Below are 19,482 nucleotides of genomic sequence, written 5' to 3' on the forward strand. Positions count from 1 at the left end.
GGATGGGATTTATAAAATAATATTTTCCATTTTCACATATTCTTGCACCATTTTACAAGGATTTTAGTGGAAGTAAATGGAGCACCATGCTAAATCACAATATTGGTTCAGGTCCAGACGGACAATTAAAGAGACTTGTAACATTTTATCGGGTTTCAGCCTGATGATGATGAATATATTTATTAGATAGAATGTTAGAGTACAAGTACAGTCACACAGTAGCATGTATTACAGTACATATAAAGTCAAACATCCTGTCTAAGAGGAGCATTTCTAAAAAGCCCTTGCGGTCTTGTTTCCGTTGAAAGTCCTTCGTACATAAATCGTCCACAATTAACAATACAAATTTAACAATACAAATAGAAATGAAACCAATATTCAATAACTCAATTGATGCAACGTAACATTAGAAAAACAAAAATAAAATGATTTTACACCGCCGATGCAAACTAACAATTAATCTAAAATAAATTACACCACTGATGCAAAATGACAATGGATGACAATAACTTACATAAATTACAATAAATTACTAAGGCATTACAATAAATTACTGCACGTTGCTAAGGAGTTTGAACAACTGATTGCTTGTAATTGACTTGGCCACCCGACCTGTCACCTGGACACATGCTAGGTTGGGCCAGTTCACACTGGTGTCAAGCTAGAATGTGTTTGACTAAGTCCAAATCTTTGGTCAAAAAAATTAATCAGCGGCTTTGTTGCCTTGTTCTCCTCAGGCTGTTCCCCAGTACGGACATCAGTTCCTCTGCCGCCACTATCTGAAGACTCCAGGAACTCGGGTTCCGTTTGCTCATTGTCCACCCCAGATGAGAGCCTGTCCTCACATCACTCCTCATCTACACCACTGCACTCCCCACCCACAGCAGTAAATGCAGCCTCCCCAGTGGTCATCTCTTTAAACGGAGTGGTGGACAGTCCAATTAACATGAGCAGAGATCCTCAGACAACTCCTACCTTTTCCAGGTCACTCTTTTTGACAAACCTTCTAGAGAAGCTAGTACCATCACAGTCTATTCAAGACACCCGGTCCAAAAGAAGCTTTCATTCAGTCACAGAGCACACTCCACATCAGAGTGGATTTCCGGAAACTCTGAGAGAAAATAAAAATGATACAGAATTAGAGTCTGACTACAAAACCGAGCCTCCATCGGCAGAGTTTTTGTCGACTGGAACCACTGCAGCCCAGGCGGCTCAGGTGGCCTGGACTAGGCGGAAGCTTCTCAGCAATGTATCATCACACATACCTGTAAGAACAACCGAAAGTGTGGGACATGTTTGAGTGATGGCAACCTCAGCTGGGGAGGCCCTTTCAGCAGTACCAGAAGTTAGCACTGATGCTACCTTGAATGACTGCCTTTCAGTCAAGTTGGAGCCAGACAGTCACCATGGCAGCATGTCATCCTCCTCCAGCATTTCTTCCAGTGACACAGTTATTGACCTCTCCCTGCCCAACCTGGCAAGAAAGAGTTTCATCAGCATGTCTTCAGCGAGCAGCACATGTAGCCCATCCTGTGTCAACTGCTGTCACTCAGCATTAGTTTCTTATGATGTTCATCAAGGCAGCAAGAACAAGTCGAACCCAAATCATCAACAAAGGGAGTGTCCAAAAACTGCGCATAAGCCCAGCCGCTTGCAGCCCACCTATGAGACTTCTACGAACTCGCCCAGCAGGTTGACTCCAAGGAGGCACACGTGGAGCCGGCTCTACTTGGAAGGGCTCAAGCAGTCAGCGGCCAACAGACTGCCCTCTGGCGCTGCATCAGCGGCAGCTACAGCCTCCATGTCCAAAAGCCTTGGGGATCTGACCTCGGATGACATTTCTTGTAATTTTGACAGCAAGTACCGCAGCATTAGTCGCAGCTTCATTGTGAGACCAACCAGGGACCTGATCCACAAGGGCAACCCAGAGATGTCTTGGCCACCCAATGACTTGACAGAGCAACTTAGGAAACTGACTAATGTGGAGCCCCTAACTGCTAAAGACTTTGACCATAAAAGCAGACCCAGTGAGGCACAGCACGATCGGATGAGACCATCATGCGAAGAACCTCCTCGAGGAGCCTGAGTCGAGTGCGGTCCATTGCTAATAGGGCCAAGAAAGCTCAGGAGAGGCAGAGACTCCATGACCTTATCCAGGGTAGAAGTGCTAGTTTTGGCCTTACTAGTAGCGCTGATAATGCAGGTTGTGCTTGCTCCAGTGAAGAGCGAGGGAACCCTGAAGGGGCATGTTATGTGGCCCAGAGTCCTTGCACCCCCCATAAGAACCCATTCCCCCAGAGAGTCCACATCCTCCCCAGAACATGAAAGCAGCGAACTCTTTTTTAGGCTTAAACTTGAAGAACCATCTGGCCTGGGTGTCTGAAACCCCGCTAGAACCTTTGGAACATATTCAAGTTTTTCTCAAGTATGTCCTTTTTTTTCTTTTTCTTTTTTTAGAAGTTGCATATATTGCATACTATTTTATGGGAAACTGGTTCACGATGCAGCTTATGACAATGTTTTATGCAAAAAAACTGTGTCCCCTGAATAGTCCACGAACAATCAAACATTTTTTGACCTGTGCATTTTCAGAAAACATTGTCTTGGAGTTAATGGCCAGCGCCTCCCCTCTAGCCTAGTGCTGTCGTCTGAGTATTTAGTGAGAAATAGCTGTTTATGCTGACTGTTACTACTTTTAGGGTTTTACTTTAGGTATGTTTTTGACGATAGCAATAGATCATCGCGAGAGGACAGCTTTGTAAATCACCTATCCTTTTTAAGTACTGAAACTCTTACGGAATACTTTAGGTGAGATCAAAATGAGATATTTTATGTCTAGGTGTTACTATCAGCCCATTTATCCAAGAGCAAAATTTGACAGCAATGGCATGGTGTCACAGTGAATAGAATATACTGAACAGTCTGGTGCTCAACGCTGAGGCTCGTCTTGTCCTTACAATGCCGATGAAAAGTTTTTTTTAGGATCCCTCTGTGGTGTTTAAATCCTAATTTGACTTAACTGGTACCACTTTGCAGACCCTGCTGAGCTGTGGCACGCCACCGCTCTGGAGTGCTCTAGAGGGAATACTGGATGACTCCATATCACATTTACGCTGTTTTAATTCACGCATGTGTTTTCTGCTCTGTAATGTTAAAGGTCGTGCTTTATTTGACAAAAGTTGTATAAAGTTTTTTTTTTTTTATCCTCTATAACTTCTTTCTTGGATGATCCTGACTGTGTTTTCCTATTGGTCCATGGTGCAAGTACAAAATAGAAATGATCTTTATAGAAGCACGTTTGTGTTGGCCTGCTGTATCGTCTGCACTGCCATGCCAGGTCTTTGTGCAAAAATCCTAAATACTATTTAATTCAAACAATGTGTAATTATGACCTGAATAAATCTAAAAATGAATATTACTGAAAGCTTCCCAGCCTGTATTTCATTTACGCTCAGGAGTTGTCTCACGTCGGACCCAGAGGAGCGATAACCTCGCTAACAGGCTCCACATGCTGCTCTATGTGGTCGCCAGCCGTCGCCGCTCTCGCCTCCTGCAGGGAAGGGAATGTCGCAGAAGCCAAGCTGCAAAAGAGGTCTTTCGGTTCGTGCTTTAGACCTCAGCATGCCGTTGAAATTCCAACTAAATATGCTCAAGTTGTAGCAGGTCATTGAAAGCATTTGTGGAAGCAAGTAAAATATGTTTAATCAAGTTTCTTTTGACAATCGCTGAAACATTCTGCGTGCCGGGGGATGACGGCACCACCGCTAATCTTCAGCATTGTATTCAAAAGGATTGCGCGGCTATGCTTTCCCAGGGATCTGATTGGTGAGTCAGTCGTTGACTGCCGTTTGCTGCTCTTTGGCTTTAACAGATTTGGTTAAACAAGTCGTGCTCTCATTAGTGGCGCTATAGCCAGAGCACAAGCACAAAGGAGCGCTTCATTAGGATTCAGAGAAAGCCGCCGTTGGCCTCTCAGCAGCCTGCCAACCTGCCTGGGACTCAATTCAGTCCCTGCTTTCCTGTCTTCAAAGGTTTAGTGCAGATTTATCGTGTTATTTATGACAAAAACCCGGAGAGGTCTTTGTAAGAAGGAGACGAGAACAGTCGCCGGGCATTTCTGCTATAAATTTAGACGCTGGTTGCGCTGTAAAAAAATATTGTGTTCCAAAAAAAGACGAGTTGCGTCAGAGGAGCTAAAAGACTGAAATTCAAAGTAAAATATTATGGAAATTAGGAGGAAAAATAGAAGTGAATATTTCCTTGTTTCAGAAAGCTTCAGTGTGTGACGGCACACACCTTGACTTTGTGTAAGCACCCTGGCGATTGGCTTCATCAGAGGGCCAGTGCAACCAATCATACGCTCCGGTTCAGACGTCGTCCTCCGTCCCGCCAGGGTTTCCAGCGAGGCAACAGTTGACGGTTTTGACTGTTTTGGGGGTTTTGGGACGTATTCCTGCCAAACAACATTCCTCCCTCGCTCAAAAACATGTTGCGTAATACTTGGACCGCTGGACTTCTCTCCTCAGACATTCCACTAAAACTTCTAAACCGTTCAGCCTCCTGCGCCCCCCCCCGACCCGGGCCCCATTATAAACCCTCGCCCTGTTTCTCAGCACACAACGCTGCACGTTGATCCAGCTTGAGAATATCTTCCACTACGTCTGGCATAACCGAGGTAAGCAAGTATTTGTTCTGCTGCACTCTTTGTTTATTTTACACATACTGACATTTGTTTTATCTGCAGTGCGTTTCACTTGTTTAAAATAAAAATACTCCTGCCTCCCATAGTTTCTTTCCTTTGCTCTATTTCGGATGACGAATTGAACCCCGTGATTAGCATGGGGGCGTTAACCCTTTTGGTTGCAGGCTGGCGACATGAAGAGCTGCGCCGCGCCGGTGTCGTTTGCAGTCGGCCTGATGTGTGTCATCGCTGCAGGTAGGAGGAACACTCAGCCTTCGGGTCTAGTGTCGTTCCTGAGGCGTTGCATGTGAAACGCTGGTGCTGAATGTTTGCACGCTGAAACAACGTCTCATTAGCTAGCATTAGCATTAGCATTAGCTAGCATTAGCATTTTGTTTTTGTCTGCTCCTGCTCTGTCTCACTATCACTTCCCATCCATCTCCTTGACTCGTCCGACCTGCCATTCTCGCTCTCTCTCTCTCTCTCTCTCTCTCTCTCTCTCAACCCAGCCGGTCAGACAGATGGCCGTCCACCATGAGCCTAGGTTCTGTCCAAGGTTTCTGCCCGTTAAAGGGAAGTTTTTCCTTGCCTCCGTTGCTCTTGTGGGTTACGTTGGGTTCTGTGTTTCCCTGCTAATCCTGTAAAGTGCCTTGAGAGGACTTTATGTTATGATCTGGCGCTATATAAATAAAACTGAATTGAATTGAATTACATACATGATTAAAGCAGTGCATTTTGGGTAATTGAATGCGTTTCTCTTTCCGTTGCCCCGCTGGCAGGGCAGAGCAGACAGAGCGTCGCGTCGGTGGCCTTCGCCCTCTAGCTCTCTGAGGGCGAAGCTGTTTAGCAGATGCTTATTGTCCGTTGGAATCATTTTGGACTACCGTTCATCATCATCATCATCGTCATCGGTTTTTCAGAGATGTGTTTCTTTTTTAAACGTTTAACCGTTTCTATAGAACCTGGTTTCATTCCTCTGAAACAGCATGGCAAGATATCTCCGGTTATTAGCCCGCCGTGTTTTGGGGAGAGACAGACCCGGATCCAGGGTTGATTAGATTCTTGAGAGACCAGATCAGGTTTCTGGTGTGTTAGGGTCAGCTAAGATGGTGGCACGAGGCTTTTTTCTTCTTTTTTTTGACATTTTCATGAAATTCTCAGTAAAATAGAGATACACTAAAGTTCCCTTAGCTCAGTGCTTCTCAATTATTTTCTGTCACGCCCCCCCAGGAAGAAAAAAACACCCCCCCCCCCTCAAAGAAAAACAACAACTCTTGTATCCTTATTAACATACAAAGAAATATGAAAAAGAAAGAAATATAGATCAACTTACAACAAATAATAACTTTATTGCCATTTTTTTTAGTCTGCAACAGAAAATATTTGAAGTACATCAATTTGCCTGACATTTTAATCTTTAAACTACAATTTATACAATTAAATAATCAATTAAGTTAAATAACATAAATAGTAACAAAAATTGATCAGCAACATTAACTAGGGAGCACAAAATATAAAACACTTTAACCTATAAAACCAAAATGAAAATGGAATTGTGCTTTTAGCAAAATGAGGAAGTCCGGTTTTCCCTCGTCTCCCACCGTCGTCACGGTGAAGCCAAACGCTACGTACGCTACGTCATATTTCCTCGTCTTTGCTTTCGACCGTACTTCCTTTCTTTTATCATCTCCGTCTCTCTCTGTCTCTCTTTTACTCCGTTAAATATTTCCGCGCTGTGTCTTGAAGGTTTGTTTACAACCGCTCTTCTTCTGCTAATACTCCCTGTGCGCACTCTGACAATCAGGGCGCCACTGCCAACTACTGGAGTGGATGTGCAATTACACTTTAATCTCGTAAGGCAAAAAAAGCTCCGTGGTCACAGGCGCACCCCCTGACATCGCACCGCGCCCCCCTTGGGGGTCGCGCCCCATCATTTGAGACCCACTTTCCCATGTTTCTACACTATTCTGGTGATTCTGGGTCCTTATCAACCCAAAAACAGCAAAATAAACCATCCAGTGAATCCTTCGTAGTTTGGGTTGGTCTGTAATCACCTCCCGAAACACGTCTGGAAGAAACCGCTCCCCTTCTGACATCAGGCGGGGCAAACGTGCACAAGATGTGCATGTGTCCCCGTGTCTGCGTTCTGCCCGTCCACACCTGCATAAAGTATATTTTTGGTGGTAATGTTCAGTGTTGGGCAAGTTACTCAAGATCAGTAATATATTACTTATTACTAATTACTTGCTGAAAAAAGTAATTACATTACTTTACTTATTACTCCATGCCAAAATAAACTAGTAACTTATTACTTTAAGTTACTAGTTACTTTAGTTACTTTCCCAACACTGGTACCATATAACTAAAGAACTCAATGCAACCGCTGATCAATGTTGGGAGATGGGTTTGTGCTTCAGACCTGTTCAAGCTCAAGCCCAGTGAGCCGTAGCTGACCTGCGAGACCGAGTCCTGCTCCCCAACTCTTCCATGTGTTGGACTTTGCCCCGCTGGACTGCTGGAGTCCTGTCAAAGCCGTCCACTGTGGCAGAATCCCGAGGGCTGCGTCTCTCTTGCTGTCCAGACAGGACTGTGATCAATCGATTACACATTTCGAGGAAATACTCTGCAGGGAAGCGGCGGACTGGCAGATCGCAGGGCTGCCAGCATCTCCACAGGAGGCTGATGGGGTGTGATCGGATTAATGCGATCATGGAACTATTTTTGTTACTCATGAAATGATGAATAATTTACACCCCTGGCAGCTTCTCTTCTTCTCTGCCTGATCCTGGTAGGGCAAAAGTTTTTATTCATTATACAGAAGAGAAATAAAATAAAAAAAATACTCAATGGGCAATACTGACTACTGCTAGCCTACCAAGGTAAGAAAGTACCACAGTGGACCCAGACGTCCCCAGGATACGGCAGGGCAAAGCGACATTTAGATTGTTGTCTCTCCCAGAATCTACGCAGTTTGAACGATGACTATTTCATTTTATTGTACGTGTCAACAAAGCTGCTGCGTCTTCAAAGGAAGACAAGCTTCACGAGGCTTGATTGTTGACTCATCACGAATTTAGACTTTGATGGGCAGACTTTGATGGGCTTCTGTATGTGCGATGATTCTTTTTTTTGTCCATTCCAGATGCCAAAGGATTGTCCATCACCACTATAAAGGTATTCTTCTATAAAGTGGTAGTCATGAAAAACGCTTACATGAGTTTGTCGCAAAGACGTATCCGTTAGAGATACTGCTAACGTGGGAAAGTACGCGTGGTGTCAGGTGTATTTGTGTATGCAGTAGGATATCATTCAGACACTTGCTTTCCAGCCCGAGATGGAGCTCAAGGTTGGCATGACACTTAGCTAACACATTTCAGTTTAGCTTCAGTGCATGCCCATCCCACCAAAATAAAGTGTGGAAATCAATTCAATCATTTTTATCGTAAAATGGGAAAATGTCCAAAAGTCACACAATGCTTACCGAAGATAAAAACAGTCCCGCTAAAAAGATAAACCAAGCAAGGGAAGAAAATAATTCATTTGGCTGAGGAATGATGCGGAAATACTTTAACAAGATGATTTTTGTTGCAATTGTAAATCATCCCACTTATTTAAAGATCATTCAAAGAAGTATAATTATCCCAAAGGGATTATTATACTACGACTCAAATTACAGACAGAAATTATGGTAAGAATGCAGGATTGTAAAAGCGGCATTGTTCAAATCGCCCAGATTTCTGACGTGGGAAGTTTAAAATCATCCGAATTGAAGAGTTCTCCACAAATCAAGTTGCATTTTGCCCGCCTAGAAATGGCAGCCCAGTCAGTGAATCAGCACGGCCTTCGCTTGGGCCCGGTTCTCCCACATTGATGCCTCTCGTTCCGTTTCCTCAGGAAGAGCCGTACGCGATGAGCGCGGGCTCTGAGCTGGAGGGCTACTGCGTCGACCTCGCCGATCGGCTCTCCCGGAAGCTCGGCCTCCAGTTCAGAATGCACCTGGTGAAGGACGACCGCTATGGAATCATGGACGCCAGTGGGAACTGGAACGGCATGATTGGCGAGGTCATCCGAGGGGTGAGGCTTTGATCATGCTTTTGATCTGTCTTACCTCACTGAGTTAGTAGAAAGTGCTATTTTGTTGTCTTCATCTATATATTTTTACATCCCGGGCTGATTATCGGGTTAGGGTTATCAATTAATATTATTGCTTAATGTATTTACATTTGCTTTTCTGATAAGTTCTGTTCTGGTTCTGAGCCTGCTCATTTTGTGGATGTAGTTTACCCGAGATTAGCCTTCCCCTCAGGATTTAATTTTAAACCCCTTTGGAAAAAAACAACAATATGCACACAACAGACCACAGGGCAAAACGTTGAGCTCCATCTGCTGACGAGATGAAGTAATTGTCCTGCACGTCATACTGGAAGTCGTACAAGGCCGGAGTATTATCGGGGGCCACATTGGGTTAATCTGCAGTGGGTCAGGTCAGTTCAACGCTGCTTGCAACTTTAATCTGTAGCTCCTCCTCCTTTAGGAGGCGGACCTTGCTGTGGCCCCGCTGACGATCACTGCCACCAGAGAGAACGTCGTCGATATGACGACCCCCTTTATCCAAACAGGAATCGGCTTCATCCTGCGTAAAGACTCGAGCACGGCAGAGAGCACCTTCAGCCTGCTGCTGCCCTTCTCCACTGGGATGTGGGTTGGGATCATCATTGCTTTCCTGCTAACAGGCTTCTGCATGTTCTTGGTCGGCAGGTAAACCTCAACATGTCACCATCAACCCATTTATTTGATCCTCTACTTGGTTTCAGTCTGCGCATCCGCTCGGTTGCATGTAGCTGCGTGCTAAAACCTCCCGAGGCGTTCCCAGGCCAGCCGAGAGACAGGTCTCTGTAGCATGTCCTAGGTCTTCCTCGAGGACTCCTCCCGGTGGGACGTGCCCTGAACACCTCCCTAGGGAGGCGTCCCAGCCCCCTCAGCTGACTCCTCTCGATGTGGAGGAGCAGCGGCTCTACTCTGAGCTCCTCCCCCTGGACGTAGACTGACCAGTAAATCGAGAGCTTTGCCTTTCGGCTCCTTCTTCACCACGACGGAGCGATTCAACGACCGCATCGCTGCAGCTGCGGCTCCGACTCCGACTCCGACCTGTCTGTCAGCCTCACGCTCCAGCCTCCTTCACTCATGAACAAGACGCAGAGATTGAGGAAAAGGCTCCCCACCCACCCAGACGGGGCAGAGCAGCTTGTCCCGGGCAAGAACCATGGCCTCTGATTTGGAGGTGCTGATCCTCATCCCCCTCTCACTGAGCTGCCACCTTATCGTGGTGGAGGGGTTTGCGTGTCCCAATGATCCTAGGAGCTCAGTTGTCGGGGGCTTTATGTCCCTGGTAGGGTCACCCATGGCAAACAGGTCCTAGGGGAGGGGCCAGACAAAGGGTGGCTCACACAACCCTTTTGATGAAAAAATATATTTGGTCCAGAGTTTTCCTCAGCCAGACGTGGGTCACTGGGGCCCCCTCCTGGACCTGGCTCTGGGACTGGGGCATGATGTTGACTGCCTGGTGGCCGGGCCTTTACCCATGGCCACCAGGCACAGCCCGAAGAAGCAACGTGTGGCCTCCGTCCCGTGGGCTCACCACCCGTAGGAGGCGTAGGAGGGGCCAGAGGAGGGACCAAAGCAAGGACTCCGGAGTCCGGAACCACTCTTCTTGAGGGGTTGGACTCTCTTCCACTCTGGGTTTGCTACTGGTGAGAGGCGCCTATGGGACCTGGGAGAAGTTCTCCCATATGTGGAAGTTGAAGACCACACTAACCTATGGCTCTTCTAGACATTCCCAGCAGACCCTTAAAACATGTTTGGGCCTGCCGAGTATATCTGGCCCCCCTACCCTGCCAGAGGATCCAACTCACCGCCAGGTAGTGGCCTCTCTCTTCACCCGAGTGTCCAAGACCAATGCTGGACGTCCGGTGACACAACAAAGTCGATCATCTACCTTTGGCCTAGGGTGTCCTCGTGCCACGTGCACTTATTGGTGTGCCTGTGCTCGGCCAAGGTGTTCGTTATTGACACGAGTAGCGTCCAATAATAGAACGCTACTCGTGTTCAGATCGGGGAGGCCGTTCATCCCAATCGCCCACCTCAGAGTCTCACTGGCACTGCCAAGGGGGGCGTTGAAATCCCCCAGAAGAACAACAGAGTCCCCGGTTGGAGTTCTATGAAGTACCCCTCCCAAGGACCCCAGAAAGGCGGAGTACTTTGCACTGTTATTTGGCCCGTAGGCCGAACCAACAGTGAGACACCTGTCCCCGCCCTCAGAGCACAGGAAAGCGACCTTCTTGTTCACTGGAGTAAACTCCAACATGGCGGCTGAGTTGTGGTGCCGCCGCTCACCGCGGGCAGAATCCAGCCCCTCTTGTGGGGTTGGGTTCCAGAGTCCCAGCTGTGGGACTCTGGACTATATCTAGACACTAAATATTATATATCTTCTGTTTTTCATCCAGAATCGTGTTTGATATAATATATTCATAACTAAATGTGTATGAATGCACACACACACCCACACACACACACACACTTGTGTTTCTCTGTAGGGTCAGTCCTACTGAGTGGCCTGAGCCAGAGACGGAGGGACAAAGCTTTACCCTCCTTCACAGCTTCTGGTACATCTCGGGAGCTCTCGCCCTTCAAGGTGACACGACGAAAGCGAAACGGGCTGAAGCTTTAAATACTGACGGGTTGAAACGTTCTCTGATCTTTCTTTCTGTCTAAAAGACAAAGGGATCTGGAAAAGATCAATCATTTGTCATCTTTGATAGTAATAAGTAACTTGAAAATAAATAAACATTTTTGGGATTTTATTTTCAATATTTTTGAACAAAAACAAGATTTATTTTTAAATGAACAAAAATAACTTGATACAAAATGTAGGATTTTTGAATATCTTAAATTTGAATAGCCATTTTCCTTTTGTCCACTGGGCTTGGACCAATGATGTTTGATCCAGTTGGAACTTAACAATCATTAAATGCTTACAAAATAAGTGTATAGCAGTAATGCTAATGATTTTATAATCGGTGATACATAATCAATATTATGATGCAACCTTTGAATTTCTACCTGGTGTCTGTAATTCAGTGGAATCCCTGCATGATACGCCACCGTTGTTGCTTCAGGCGTTGGTCCTCACCCTCGAGGCTTCTCTGGAAGGCTCATCAGTGCCATCTGGTGGTTCTTTGCTGTACTGCTGCTAATCTGCTACTGCAGCAACTTCAACGCCGTCCATTCCAGGACCAAACATGCCTCCGTAATGAGCTTTGAAGACCTGGCGAGCCAGAATGTGATCGACTATGGCACAGTCGACGGCGGATCCACGAAGATGTTCTTTAAGGTGCGTTCCCTCCCCCCTCAGCAGATCCACAACTGTGATAAAACCCTGCTGAGATCGTCGAAGACTTTTTATTTCTCATCCCTTTCTGTCCCAGAATTCCAACAACGCGGTGTACAGGCGCATGTACGAGCACATGGAAAGAAAGAAGAGCTTCGTGTCCAGCATGGAGGAGGGTGTTCAGCGGGCCCGGATGGAAAGCTTCGCCTTCATTGGTGAAGCCGTGTCTTTGGACTTGGCAGTGTCCCGCTACTGCAGACTAACCCGTTCACAGGAAGTCATTGCTATGAGAAGCTACGGCATCGCGGCACCTTTGGGTGAGCTGCACCGACTCGTCAGGATCAGCATCCCGTTTGGGACTCGGCTCGGCTCGGACACGCTTTCTTTGGCGTCTTCCTTCTGACACATCACTCGTTTTTGCTTCGCCAGGTTCCCCGCTGGTTAAAAACCTATCGATCGCCGTCCTCCAGCTCAGTGAATCTGGTGAGTTGACCTATCTAAGGGACAAGTGGTGGGCCAGCAGATGTCTGCTTGGTGGTGAAGGGGCCCTGCAGCCCGCAGAACTACAGGGCCCCTTTCTTCTCCTGGGCCTGGGATTGGGGCTCGGACTGCTGCTGGGCCTCATCGAATTACTTTCCAGAGCCCGCAGCCGAGCTAAGGGCAGTAAGGTAATAATAATGATGATGCGTTGATTCTATATCGCGCTTTTCTAGATACTCAAAGACGCTTTACATGGTATTACATTATTCATTCACTCCATACTTGGTGAGGTGACAGGGTGAGGCTGCCAATCTCAGCCATCAGTCCTCCTGACCTCCACCAACATTCACTCGTTCACTCATTCACACAGGCAATGTGGGTGAAGTGTCTTGCCTAAGGACACAACGGCAGCGTACACATGTGCCCGAGCCGGGAATCGAACCGCCAACCTCTCGACCATAGGACGACCCGCTCAACCACGCTTGATGCACAGCGTCTCAGCATCAGTGATCGTTTGACTCCCCTTCCGTGCGCTCTTTGTCAGATATAAAAAAGGTTTGAACACGCAGAATGTCGTCGGTCAGCAGAGAGTTTTGTGACGTGAAGTGAGGACCAGCCTGTAGTTCATCAAAGGAGAGGGTGAAGACACGCGATTCGTCTTCAGACTACACGCCTTAAGCTGTGGATAACTCGTGACCGTTGACTTACTGCCTTTGTACAGCCACAATGGCAAAACTCCTGCCACGCCTGATTGGCTACTCTCTCGGTGCCTCATCCAAGCGCGTCGTCGAGGGCAACCTGGAGCAACGCTAGAGGTGACCCTTCTGCTCAACGCCACGTCTTCCGTTTCTCTCACAGAGATCTTGCTGCTCAGTCCTGATGTCGGAGCTGAATCTACGATTTGGTAAAGGAGGGGGCAACGTCGGTCAAGGTGGCGCAGAAAGAAGCAAAGCCTAAGCGCAGGACGTCGACGTTGAGTTACCTCGTCCAGGAGGCGGAGCTCAAGCTGTGGCTGCCTCTTAATCTGGTCATTTACATGCGTGTTTCTAATCTACAGTAGTTCTATAGTCATAGATTAGGTCATTAGATCTGCATGTTCTTAGGAATTGATGCATTGTGAACTCGTACTGGCAATAAAACCGCCTTGATTTGTTTAATAGAATCCAATAAAATTGTTTTTTTTGACTGAAACATTATTTACACTGAAGCCGCTAATGGTTAACCCTTAATGTAGAGAACCTTTAGTTGCTACGACCTGCTAACCTCCTGCATGTCCAAATACTTCTGGCCGCATCTTCAGCCATTCCCCAAAGGCGTGCAGTTATGGAATATTCTTACTTAGATTTTCGGTTGGACTCAGATTTGGTAACTATGACGGCCTCTAGAATAATCCAGCTTTAGCCTGAACGGGGGACACGTAGGTGGGCTGGAGCCTGTCCCAGCTGACACTGGGGGGGACAAGTCGTCAGTGTGTTGCAGGACCGCACTGATACAGCTATTCACACTCATATTGATCTATTAGAAATGACGAGTCCACCTCAACTCCATGTTTTTTGTGGATTGGAGGAAGATGGGGAACCCGGGGAAGTCCCGGGTCCTCAAATGGATTTGAATCCAGGATAATGTTGCCTGGAGACAAGAATCCGTCCCACTGTGCTTTGATTGGAACGAGATGTCCACGCTGAGTGAGATCGAGAACCTTGGCTGTTCGTGTCATGTGAGTGACTCCAGTTAGTGGAATAAAAACAAAAAACATGTCCTCTGCTTCGTCTTTGAGATATTCATTCGTTCGTCTTCTGAACCGCTTTGTCCGTTATTACGGAGAGAGATGTGTCTCTTTTCATGCAAACAAACAAAAATTGATTTCCAAACTAAAATAATGACTTTGCAATTAAAAATATATTTGCAAAAAAGACCATTATTGTCGAGCAACATCGTTATTTTTGTTTGATGGCATAAAAATAAACTCTCCCTATTTATCTCCCTACGCTTCCGGGTCCGTGTCGTGCCGGAGCCTAAATGCACAGCAAATTTAGAGTTGGCCAGAATTGTAGAAATTTGGTTGAATTGGCAACGTGTGAACAGTTTGCTCGCGTTTTGGCCCGTCTGAAAAAGAGACGTTACCCGTCATGACGCACGCTTCACAAAGATCTGTTCGTTTCCACTGTCAGCAGCGATGCAAGAGAGAAAACTCAAGCTCATTTGCAATGTTCAGGTTGCTATGCAGCCATTTCGCCACTGGGCGGGGCTGTTGGCTTTCAATAGGTAGGAATCAGGCAACCTTGCTCCATGTTCATCAGTGACATTAAAACAATCAATACAGAAGCTAATCGCGTTATCAGATATTTATGATCGTCTTCTTAACAGAGGAGAGATTATCTCATAAAAATCATTAAGGTACGTAGCCATTATCCATCATTGAACATGTACCGCAATACAAATGTTCAAATACTTTATAATGTAAAAGATGAACCGGTTGGACGTATGTCTCCATGACAACAGGCTCTTTGATCCTGCAGAGGTCAGCATGTGCCTACATGGTGACCTTTGAGTCTGCCGATCAGCTGCAGGACTCTGATTTGGTGCGAGAGCAGAAGGTAGAAGGGTGAGGGACACGGCGGGACAGAAGGACGAGAAGGACGGGATTGATCCGGCGGCTGCATTAAGCTAGCAGGGAAGGGCCTAAGAAGATCAAACTGTAGATCCCACAGTCTGTCTCTAACAGATGCTGCAGGACAGCGTCCCTCATTTCTGTCTCAAACAGATGCTGCAGGACAGCGTCCCTCATTTTTGTCTCACACAGATGCTGCAGGACAGCGTCCCTCATTTCTGTCTCAAACAGATGCTGCAGGACAGCGTCCCTCATTTCTGTCTCAAACAGATGCTGCAGGACAGCGTCCCTCATATCTGTCTCTAACAGATGCTGCAGGACAGCGTCCCTCATTTCTGTCTCAAACAGATGCTGCAGGACAGCGTCCCTCATTTCTGTCTCAAACAGATGCTGCAGGACAGCGTCCCTCATTTCTGTCTCAAACAGATGCTGCAGGACAGCGTCCCTCATTTTTGTCTCACACAGATGCTGCAGGACAGCGTCCCTCATTTCTGTCTCAAACAGATGCTGCAGGACAGCGTCCCTCATTTCTGTCTCAAACAGATGCTGCAAGACAGCGTCCCTCATTTCTGTCTCAAACAGATGCTGCAGGACAGCGTCCCTCATTTCTGTCTCAAACAGATGCTGCAGGACAGCGTCCCTCATTTCTGTCTCTAACAGATGCTGCAGGACAGCGTCCCTCATTTCTGTCTCTAACAGATGCTGCAGGACAGCGTCCCTCATTTCTGTCTCAAACAGATGCTGCAGGACAGCGTCCCTCATCCTGTCTCAAACAGATGCTGCAGGACAGCGTCCCTCATTTCTGTCTCAAACAGATGCTGCAAGACAGCGTCCCTCATTTCTGTCTCAAACAGATGCTGCAGGACAGCGTCCCTCATTTCTGTCTCAAACAGATGCTGCAGGACAGCGTCCCTCATTTCTGTCTCTAACAGATGCTGCAGGACAGCGTCCCTCATTCCTGTCTCAAACAGATGCTTCAGGACAGCGTCCCTCGTTTCTGTCTCTAACAGATGCTGCAGGACAGCGTCCCTCATTTCTGTCTCAAACAGATGCTGCAGGACAGCGTCCCTCATTTCTGTCTCAAACAGATGCTGCAGGACAGCGTCCCTCATATCTGTCTCTAACAGATGCTGCAGGACAGCGTCCCTCATTTCTGTCTCAAACAGATGCTGCAGGACAGCGTCCCTCATTTCTGTCTCAAACAGATGCTGCAGGACAGCGTCCCTCATTTCTGTCTCAAACAGATGCTGCAGGACAGCGTCCCTCATTTCTGTCTCAAACAGATGCTGCAGGACAGCGTCCATCATTTCTGTCTCAAACAGATGCTGCAGGACAACGTCCCTCATCCTGTCTCAAACAGATGCTGCAGGGCAGCGTCCCTCATCCTGTCTCAAACAGATGCTGCAGGACAGCGTCCCTCATCCTGTCTCAAACAGATGCTGCAGGACAGCGTCCCTCATCCTGTCTCAAACAGATGCTGCAGGACAGCGTCCCTTATTTCTGTCTCAAACAGATGCTGCAGGACAGCGTCCCTCATTCTGTCTCAAACAGATGCTGCAGGACAGCGTCCCTCATCCTGTCTCAAACAGATGCTGCAGGGCAGCGTCCCTCATCCTGTCTCAAACAGATGCTGCAGGACAGCGTCCCTCATCCTGTCTCAAACAGATGCTGCAGGGCAGCGTCCCTCATCCTGTCTCAAACAGATGCTGCAGGGCAGCGTCCCTCATCCTGTCTCAAACAGATGCTGCAGGACAGCGTCCCTCATTTCTGTCTCAAACAGATGCTGCAGGACAGCGTCCCTCATTTCTGTCTCAAACAGATGCTGCAGGACAGCGTCCCTCATTTCTGTCTCAAACAGATGCTGCAGGACAGCGTCCCTCATTTCTGTCTCAAACAGATGCTGCAGGACAGCGTCCCTCATTTCTGTCTCAAACAGATGCTGCAGGACAGCGTCCCTCATTTCTGTCTCAAACAGATGCTGCAGGACAGCGTCCCTCATTTCTGTCTCAAACAGATGCTGCAGGACAGCGTCCCTCATTTCTGTCTCAAACAGATGCTGCAGGACAGCGTCCCTCATTTCTGTCTCAAACAGATGCTGCAGGACAGCGTCCCTCATTTCTGTCTCAAACAGATGCTGCAGGACAGCGTCCCTCATTTCTGTCTCAAACAGATGCTGCAGGACAGCGTCCCTCATTTCTGTCTCAAACAGATGCTGCAGGACAGCGTCCCTCATTTCTGTCTCAAACAGATGCTGCAGGACAGCGTCCCTCATTTCTGTCTCAAACAGATGCTGCAGGGCAGCGTCCCTCATCCTGTCTCAAACAGATGCTGCAGGACAGCGTCCCTCATCCTGTCTCAAACAGATGCTGCAGGGCAGCGTCCCTCATCCTGTCTCAAACAGATGCTGCAGGGCAGCGTCCCTCATCCTGTCTCAAACAGATGCTGCAGGACAGCGTCCCTCATTTCTGTCTCAAACAGATGCTGCAGGACAGCGTCCCTCATTTCTGTCTCAAACAGATGCTGCAGGACAGCGTCCCTCATTTCTGTCTCAAACAGATGCTGCAGGACAGCGTCCCTCATTTCTGTCTCAAACAGATGCTGCAGGACAGCGTCCCTCATTCCTGTCTCAAACAGATGCTGCAGGACAGCGTCCCTCATTTCTGTCTCAAACAGATGCTGCAGGACTATGGTGCAGCATTATGGTGGCCAGGAACACAGTGTAAATGTAACTAAATGTAATGTAACTACTCCTTAACATGCTTATTACTTATCACTACTACACAATTAAGTTCCAAACATTACATATGCAAATACGTGGTGTAAAACTATACTGATAGCTTATTGCTGTATTTCCCTCCGCCGAGGCGAGGCTATGTAATCGCCGGCCTCTGTCTTTGCACCTGTTAGCAAGATAACTCAAAACGTTCTGGACGGATCCTGATGAACTTTTCATGAAATGTTAAGAATGTTACCAGAAACAGATGATTCCATTTTGGTGACGACCCAGAAGGGATCCTGGATTCTGGATTACTTTGAATCTTTAGTTAGCGTTGCAGCCAATTGGAGCTTTAGAATGTGTTCCTCAATATCCCGGTTGATTATTGACTGATGTTTATGGAATGTGACACAGTTATGTAGGGCGGGGGCCTCTATTGCACCCCCACATTTCATCCGGATCTGATCCAGAATGGAGTCAGTACAAAATATTTAATTTTAATATTAAAACCCCATTTAAGGATTCAAAAATCAGTTAAAAATAGTTAAAAAGTGAATCAACTCTGATTCGCTTGGACTTTTCATGTTGGTGTATAAAGGTACCAGAACAATCTAGAACCTTTTGATGATGATCCAGATCACCATGTGGACGGTGTAAAACTAATTAGGAGGGGAACGAGCTGCTTGGAGGAGGTCTGTGCTCTCCGAGTGCTTTTCTAGTTATAACATTAATCCTTTTAATTTATCAGGTGAAGAAAACAAAATTACTCCATCAATCAACAGTCAAAAACAAATGTCGACACATAGCTCTACGGGCCACAAAAAATAACGTGGCGGGCTACATTTGGCCCCCGGGCCATGAGGGCCTGGAGAAATAATAGATCCAATATTCAGCCGAAATGAAACTTTAGTCCAAATATACGACTGGTCCTCAGTTATTCCTCGTTTCGTGTTCCAAGGCGAGACTTCAGTCCCTCCAAGCCAGGACTCAGTCCGGAGATCTGCCGATACAGTTCTACCTGCTGGGGCAGGATGGGATCCAGTTTCTGCCGGTCCTCCCCGGATCGATCCCTGAGTTCTTTGCCCAGGTCCTCGATTCGAGACACCACACGGTCCCCCAGAGCACCGAAGAGCACTTTTAGATCCATGGTCAATTTATCCAGAACTTTGAAAGCCGCCGTCTTGGAGACTTTCCGGTACACCAGGGCAACTCCCGTCCCGATTAGCCGGGGGCGGGGCATCTGCCCCGCCCCCACCAATAAGCCAAACAGCCAAATATCTTCCACATCCTCTCCAGATAGGGCCGTGAGACAGACCACTCTCCATTTCTCCATTTCTCCAGGGATCCATGGTGTAGTCTGCTGCGTGGGTCCCGTCTGGACAGGTGGGCCCCCCCGGAGTCCCATGCTTGGGTGAAAAAATGTGATCAATCGCACTAAGAGACCAGTTAATCAATTCCATGATTTAGTAGACCAGAGCTCAGCACGCAGCGGGTCCTGGATGATGTTCATTGGTTGTTTCACAATGTCCTCAATGTCCCTGCATGCAGTGCGTTTGTGTTGTGGACCCACATTCACCAAGGCTGGAACTCAACCCGAAAAACAAGTA

At 47.2% G+C, this 19,482-nt stretch overlaps 2 protein-coding genes across 2 annotated transcripts; both read left to right on the forward strand.

The window, feature by feature from the left end:
- The first annotated feature begins 1,303 nt into the window (after positions 1 to 1,303).
- On the forward strand, positions 1,304 to 2,325 carry LOC137904643 (1-phosphatidylinositol 4,5-bisphosphate phosphodiesterase eta-2-like). The gene is given in 2 exon segments (XM_068748849.1): positions 1,304 to 2,056; positions 2,059 to 2,325. Coding segments are annotated over 2 exon segments (1,020 nt in total).
- A 2,550-nt stretch (positions 2,326 to 4,875) lies between these two features.
- Positions 4,876 to 13,710, forward strand: LOC137904664 (probable glutamate receptor). Its single transcript, XM_068748871.1, has 9 exons — positions 4,876 to 4,936; positions 7,824 to 7,855; positions 8,576 to 8,755; positions 9,216 to 9,439; positions 11,275 to 11,372; positions 11,857 to 12,071; positions 12,166 to 12,385; positions 12,498 to 12,736; positions 13,407 to 13,710. Exons 1-9 carry the CDS (start codon positions 4,876 to 4,878, stop codon positions 13,503 to 13,505), a joined length of 1,368 nt encoding a protein of 455 aa, XP_068604972.1. The 3' UTR covers positions 13,506 to 13,710.
- The last annotated feature ends 5,772 nt before the right edge of the window (positions 13,711 to 19,482 follow it).

This window comes from Brachionichthys hirsutus, chromosome 2, assembly GCF_040956055.1.
Source record: "Brachionichthys hirsutus isolate HB-005 chromosome 2, CSIRO-AGI_Bhir_v1, whole genome shotgun sequence".
Lineage (NCBI taxonomy): Eukaryota > Metazoa > Chordata > Actinopteri > Lophiiformes > Brachionichthyidae > Brachionichthys > Brachionichthys hirsutus.